At 33.3% G+C, this 7,032-nt stretch overlaps 2 protein-coding genes and 1 long non-coding RNA gene across 3 annotated transcripts; 1 reads left to right on the top strand and 2 right to left on the bottom strand.

Moving 5' to 3' along the window:
- Nucleotides 1–1,605: 1,605 nt before the first annotated feature.
- LOC6639967 (kynurenine 3-monooxygenase) lies at nt 1,606–3,281 on the bottom strand. Its single transcript, XM_015178740.3, has 4 exons — nt 3,210–3,281; nt 2,654–3,075; nt 1,973–2,600; nt 1,606–1,911 (listed from the first exon to the last, which is right to left on the bottom strand). The coding sequence occupies exons 1-4, from the start codon at nt 3,279–3,281 to the stop codon at nt 1,666–1,668; spliced, it is 1,368 nt and encodes a 455-aa protein (XP_015034226.1). The 3' UTR covers nt 1,606–1,665.
- A 411-nt stretch (nt 3,282–3,692) lies between these two features.
- On the top strand, nt 3,693–7,032 carry LOC6639968 (calcineurin subunit B type 2). The gene is made up of 4 exons (XM_002063021.4): nt 3,693–3,975; nt 4,227–4,266; nt 6,212–6,510; nt 6,569–7,032. Exons 1-4 carry the CDS (start codon nt 3,973–3,975, stop codon nt 6,737–6,739), a joined length of 513 nt encoding a protein of 170 aa, XP_002063057.3. The 5' UTR covers nt 3,693–3,972; the 3' UTR covers nt 6,740–7,032.
- Nucleotides 3,714–4,812, bottom strand: LOC124460040. The gene is made up of 2 exons (XR_006953993.1): nt 4,403–4,812; nt 3,714–4,332 (listed from the first exon to the last, which is right to left on the bottom strand). It is a non-coding gene; the product is annotated as an uncharacterized LOC124460040 (long non-coding RNA).

Raw genomic sequence — 7,032 nt, 5'->3', positions numbered from 1 at the left:
AATACAAATATCTTTCGTCTCTCTCTCTCACTCTTTTAATGCAAAATGCAATGCGTAGTTGATCGGACGACAGAAATTTCAATTATTTTGCCAGCGCGTGCAACGCCACACACAAAAATATTTTGAGCCAAGAAAACGCGGCTGTACCGAATCCAACGTTGCATAAATGAAATTACATATCCACCAACAAATATATGTACATATGTACATATGTATGTATTTACATATATAGTATATGCATTTATGTATTATTCATTGTACAATGCGATACAAAACTGTCAACAGCATTTTGCATAGAAATTGCATGGGAAAGCAATTTTCGTTGCACAAATCACGGTTAGGGGGAATCGATCGTACATATGTATGTATGTATATAGGATCTTATCATAGTTGGAACTTCAAAGTCTCAGGAATTTTTTCAAGAAACGGAAAACGATAACAAATTGTTTTCTAGTCAAGAGATGTATCATTTCCTATACCCTTTCAGTCAGATGAGAAATCAGTGCCGGATTAAACCAACGCAGGGCCTGAAGCAATGAAAATCAAAATGTGAGGGTTTTTAATGCAAATTAGATATCAATGCTTAAGTTAAAATTTGTATAAAAATCGTTCAAAAACTATCTAATCTAGATTCTCATAATAATTGGATTTTTTAGACAAAACTTAAATTTTTAATTAATTTCTTCGTGTATCCTTCTTCTTTCAAATATATGGTATTAGGCAGTAATACCTAATAGTTCTTAAAATAAATAGGTTAAATCTCAAAATTCCTTTATATTATATCGAGAGAAATTGTTGTTCATTTTACTTAGACCTTTTTTTGGTCGATTTCCAACCGATTTTCACAAAGTTATATCTCAATAAAATCATAATTTACCTTATTTTAAAATGGCATCATACATTTAAGTAGATATATGGGAAAATTAATCAAATTTGAGCCGATTTTTGAAAAATAAAACATAAATTTTAATGAAAATTGTCATTGAGTTTTTGATATTTTAAAGCACATGAAAAAAATCATTTTAAGTGAAAAATAAAGACATTTATTTTTCAAGAATTGACTAAATTAGAGCTTTATGGAATTAAGATTCATTGGAATATTTTGCTGTTTTTTGCTAATTTTCTTAGCTTTGCTTAAAAAGATAACTTAATAATCTTAATGTAACTAGCATTCCAAATTAAAACTCCATAAGAAAGCATCAATAAGAAAATTTACGTTTGAAAAATGATTAAAATTTATAAAAGTTACAGTTTTGCAAAATTAAGAAATTGAAACAAATTTTTAAATTACATTTTTGTCGATTTACCTATGCATATTTGGTTCATATTGTATTTTGTCAAATGAATATATTATAAATCAAAATTTCAGTAGCGCTCTTAAAGCCTGGGGCCCATAGCAATTGCTAATCCCGCTTTATGATTAATCCGGCACTGAGCGAAAGATTCTTTGGGCTCAGCATATTATTAACCCAGTTGAATATTGATCGGAAAAGAAGAATAAATTCGATTTTATAGTTCTCTTCTTTGGTTTTTGACAAAAAACAACGAGATTTTTCAGAATCTTCTCCAACTTTTTTGTTATATTTGAGAAAAATTTTAAGTTTTAATATATTGTATTTTCAATTTCAAATCAAAATTTGTAAAAGTTTGTATACATTAGCTCAATCATCTAAATCGCTGCCAATAGATAGCACTTCCTGTCACACCTAGACCAACAACTATGAAACCAAGAAAAGTCCTCCACAAAAGTTGATCCTGCCACTTACGATTGGCAATGCATTTGCTATACGGCATACTGGTAAATGAGACACTATTATAGAGTGGAACCCAGATAGTGGGAAACAAACGAAACAGCCAAGTGTCCAACATCTTGCGACAGCGAAAAGACCATCTCTTGGTCAAATCGCGCATCTATGGGAAATGAGAAATGAAGATTAATACATAAGAGTCTAAGCAAAGTTTCCAATCTTACCTCCACATAGTTATACATGGCCAGATCACAGATGGCAAAGGCGTCCTGCCAACGTTGTTCTGTATACTGAGCCAAAGCCTCCTCTAGCGGCAACTGTTGCAGTAGGGAATTTAGTAGGGTAACATCCTCCATGCCAGCATTCATACCCTGACCATAATAGGGAACCATTGCGTGGGCAGCATCGCCCAATAGCAAAGCTTTATTCTCATAATGATATGGTCGACACTTGATGGAGAGCAAATGTTGTGGTTTGGTTTTAAAAAAGTCCTTAATCAATTGCTCCTTGCCAATCAAGGGCAAGGCATCTGGATAGTATTGCGTAAAGAATTGGATTAATTCTTCTGGATTCTTAATGCTGGCAAAGATATCAAATGGCATTGAGAGAGTGACCGTAAATGATTTATCCTGATTGGGCAAGGCAATCATCATGAAATTATCCCTTGGCCAGATATGCAAATAATTGGGTGGCATTTGGAATTCATTCTTCTTGGCCGGTATACATAACTCCAGATAGCCCGTTTCTATATACTCTTGCGTATAATTGAATCCTGGCAATTTAATCAAATTCTGACGCAATGCACTAAAGGCACCATCACAGCCAACAATCAAATCGGCTTTAGCTTTAACACTGGAACATCAAATATAAGTTAAAAACATTCTGTTAATATATTTTAGACTTACCCCTCGACCGAATGACTCCGCTTGAACTCCAGTTGACCTTCTTTTACATTGGCCTTGGTCAATTTATGATCAAAATGGCATTTGATATTGGGAAACTTATCGCATGCATTCAGTAATAACTCATTTAATTGTTTTCGTCCCACAGAGTATAAGCATTGTTTAAAACAGGGATCATAGATGACTACACTGGTCTTGCCTTGAATATTGTGAAGCATGCGTCCTTTCATGGGAATGGCAGTTGAAAGGACCTGCTCCTCCAGCCCGAGGCCGAGTTGGGATAAAGCCTTGCGTCCACGTTGAGATAGAGCCAAATTGATGCTACGTCCCTGGACCAATTCAGATTTACGTACATCATCACGATACTCATACAAATCAACCTGATTGCCCATGCGGGCAAAATACAAGGCGGCCAAAGAACCCACCTAAAAAAAAAAACAAAATAAATAAAAAATTTGACTGATAAGAGATGTTTCTAACCCACTTGGGGATTATGTTCTTCGCACTTTGTTTACTATGAGCAGAAGATAAGTGGAGGATGAACTTTTATAATACTAACCAAACCTGCACCCACTATCGCTACTTTTCGGCGTTCATCCGACCCGTTGGTTTCCGTTAAGATGACACTCATGACCAGACCTTTTGATGGTTGATAGACAAATGAAACGGATAGGTTCTCAGCATCATAATATGATAATACGCACATAGGTAGCGACATTAAACTGGGTCGCTTCCAATGGCGGGGCCAAAGAAAGAGGAAGAAAGTGAATAAACCTAAGAGAAGCCGCATAAATGCCGCCGTATAGGGCAACCACAACAAGTGGGGTCTGGGCACTTGAAATAAGTTTAATTTTAATGACAATCAATTGAATAAACTGGTTTCTAATCCCATTTTCAGTACTTAAGATCTATTTCGTTCCTTTTAAGTGTTTGATTTCAAATAACAATTAACCGCCATTCTATACTTATCGATAGCATCGTCGATAAGTCGTGTTACACCACCAACACTGGATATGATTATCGATAGTTAACTAGTTAACGTTTTCCAGCACTGGCCTTGAAATTTTGCAATTTCAGAGTAGCAATAGTAAACATTTTTGCTTAGAACATTTTAATGTTAAATTATTATAAATTGTAAAGAATAACGGGCAACACAAAGAAGCAAAGCCAACACAGAAGTGCACAAGTCAAATCCGCTGAATTCTAGTTAACGCATACTATACATAGCATCCAAGGCGAGAGAACGTGTGTTTGTGTGTGTGTGTTAGAGAGAGAGAGGGAAAGAGACAGCCCGAAGACGTCCCAGAAAAGGCAACATCAAAATGGTAATAAAAACGAATGCCAAAAGGAAGAACGTGGGAGTGGGGGTTAAAGATGGATAAATGAAAATATTTGAAGCAATAGAAGGATAGAAGGAGAATTCCTTGTCCCACTGTTTTGCGCCTATTTCGAAAATCATGCAAAAGTTTGCTAATAATTATCATTATTTATTTATATCTATCTCTCACCCTCTAAATATGGAATTTTCAATTTTATATTTTACACATCTTTTTGCCTTTCCTTTTCTTCTTTATAGGGAAATGAAACATCGCTGCCCATGGAAATGTGTTCCAATTGTAAGTAAATATTCTCTCGCTCTTCTTTAGCTGCTTAGTCAATCAGCCATTAAAATTAGCAGCTGCCTATGAATATTGAAACATCAATATGCATATGTAAATAGGTTTCTATATAACCCTAACCATATCTACATACCATTACATATACATATGTACGTAAACACCTTTAACGAGGGTTCCAGGCAAATATTTAAATTAATAATTAATTAGGTTTTGCCTGGAAACGTCATACCAAAAGTCTTTAATAATTATTTGTTTTCCTTAAGAAATTCAAAGATCAAAGGGAACTTTTTTTTTGTTTTTGTCACTTTTTAAAGATTTACTTATTTTACTAATTCTTATCTTTCTGGTCAAAGTCCAACCACATTTCAATATCGTATATTTTAACAATTACTGAATTCTCACAATATTCAAGTAATGTTTATGAAATGTAACTTTCTAAAATTTTGAAAGCATGCTGTGTTTGTATATACAGTTGTGTTCAAAAATATAGTAGCTGATCAACTTATAATATTTATATAAATTTCTCGACGTTGTTTCAAATGAAACAACAATGCAATGCTTTCCGAAAATAACAATCGTTACACAAAAAAAAAAAAAAACGGTTAGGCATCGTGGCGTCTTGATAGTGATGCATGCTTTTCTTACAACTTTCGTCCTATCTATGTTATAGACGGCATTATGGATAGATATGTTTATGTAGATATATTAAGAAATACAATGCCTATAAAAAGGGCATTTCAGCAGGATAAAGGGCAGATTCAGGAAGAAGGATTTGTTTGCATCCGAAAAGATCAATGTTATGCTATGGCCACCTCAATCCCCAGATCCTAATCCGATCGAGGACTTATGGGGAGATGTTAAGCGGGTTGTGGCAACATAAGAATTTGATACCAAATTGTCTGCCTCATCGCGGGCTGGGCTTTCCAGGCACGTGACTCCAAATAATATCCTGCAATTGAGTTTGTATGGTTTGATGGGTGCATTTGAATCCAATGAAGAACGACAGTTGAATTTGTCCAAAAATATGTTTTGCTGACAATCCATCAAAAAAAGCTGCTCTTTAGCAAGTAGTTCAGAATGCATGGTCCTTTTTCAGGACCTTATCGAGATGAGATGACAGTATTTTAACAAAAAGACTTTACAACAAAGTAGTAGACATTATTGAGTAAGAAGAACTCAAAAAAAAAACACTTTTGAAATAATTATCTGTTTTTTAGAAATATTTATATATATATATATATATATATATATAATATATATATATATATAAAAATATATATATATATATAAAAATATATATATAATATATATTTTTTTAGAAATATTTAAAGTTCGTGTTAATTTTAATATAGTGTTAATATTTAAAGTTCCTGTTAATTTTGTCCAAAAAACACTTGACTCAAAGTTTTCAATAAATTGATTAATTTTGTGACAATTTTAAAACCAACTTCGCCCTCACGTAATTTAGTCTTATGTTCTTTGTGTATACTTGCCCAAATTCCTGGCAGACCCAGAAAGTTGAACCATGCCAGATTAGTGTTCGTCCAATAGGACACTTTCAAACGATGTACAATATTTTTATCATAGATCATTAGTTGCATTTTCTATTAATATTAATAGATAATTTTGATTTTCATATATATAAAGTCAGACAAATCGACAAATTATTACTTTTGAGGAAAAATAATAACAATAATGATTTAGTGTTGAATTTTCCAACAATTACACGACACGACATTTGGTTTTTATTGTTAGTAAACTCACGTTTAAGTGGTTTTTAAGGATAAACTTATATATTTAATACATTTTTGAGCATCATAAGAAAACAGTCGAAATAGTCCTTGTCATAATCATTCGCCGTGCCATTATCAAAGAATATATATTTTCTTATATGTAAATTGAAGAAATCCTAATTTCCTCTTTTTTTTCTCATTATTAATAGTCGACGCTGATGAGATTCGTCGATTGGGCAAACGTTTCCGCAAGCTCGATCTGGACAACTCTGGAGCATTGAGTGTGGATGAGTTTATGTCTTTGCCTGAATTGCAACAGAATCCGTTGGTGCAGCGGGTGATTGATATATTCGATGCCGATGGCAATGGTGAGGTCGATTTTAAGGAATTTATACAGGGTGTCTCACAGTTTAGTGTCAAGGGTGATAAGTTATCAAAGCTGCGCTTCGCTTTCCGTATCTATGACATGGACAATGATGGCTATATATCCAATGGAGAACTGTTTCAGGTAAGTTCTGATGACACATTTTCCGATCTATATATAAATATTTAAATTATTTGATTAGGTTCTCAAAATGATGGTTGGCAACAATCTGAAGGATACACAACTGCAACAAATTGTGGACAAGACCATTGGATTTGCGGATAAAGATGAGGATGGTAAAATCTCATTCGATGAGTTCTGTTCGGTTGTGGGCAATACGGATATACACAAGAAGATGGTTGTTGATGTTTAAGGGATTTTCAATTTAATCGAGTCTCTCCGTTTTCTAGTTACTATTTATTTCTTTCAATCTTTCATTATTATTTTTTTTATTACAAATATTATTATACTATTGGTTATTGATTGTTTTTGTTAACAAAAATACCTTAATGAATATCAACTTTTCTGAAAGAAAACCAAAACGCAAATACACACGCACACAAACAAAGAAAACAAAACACACACACACAAACATGCATACAATTTTTTGAAAAAGTTGTTATTTTAAGTCATAAAGTCAAAACGAAAGGAAACTAAAAACAAAAA

Source organism: Drosophila willistoni (assembly GCF_018902025.1).
Source record: "Drosophila willistoni isolate 14030-0811.24 chromosome 2L unlocalized genomic scaffold, UCI_dwil_1.1 Seg196, whole genome shotgun sequence".
Taxonomy (NCBI): domain Eukaryota; kingdom Metazoa; phylum Arthropoda; class Insecta; order Diptera; family Drosophilidae; genus Drosophila; species Drosophila willistoni.
This window is presented reverse-complemented; position numbering and strand designations above follow the sequence as displayed.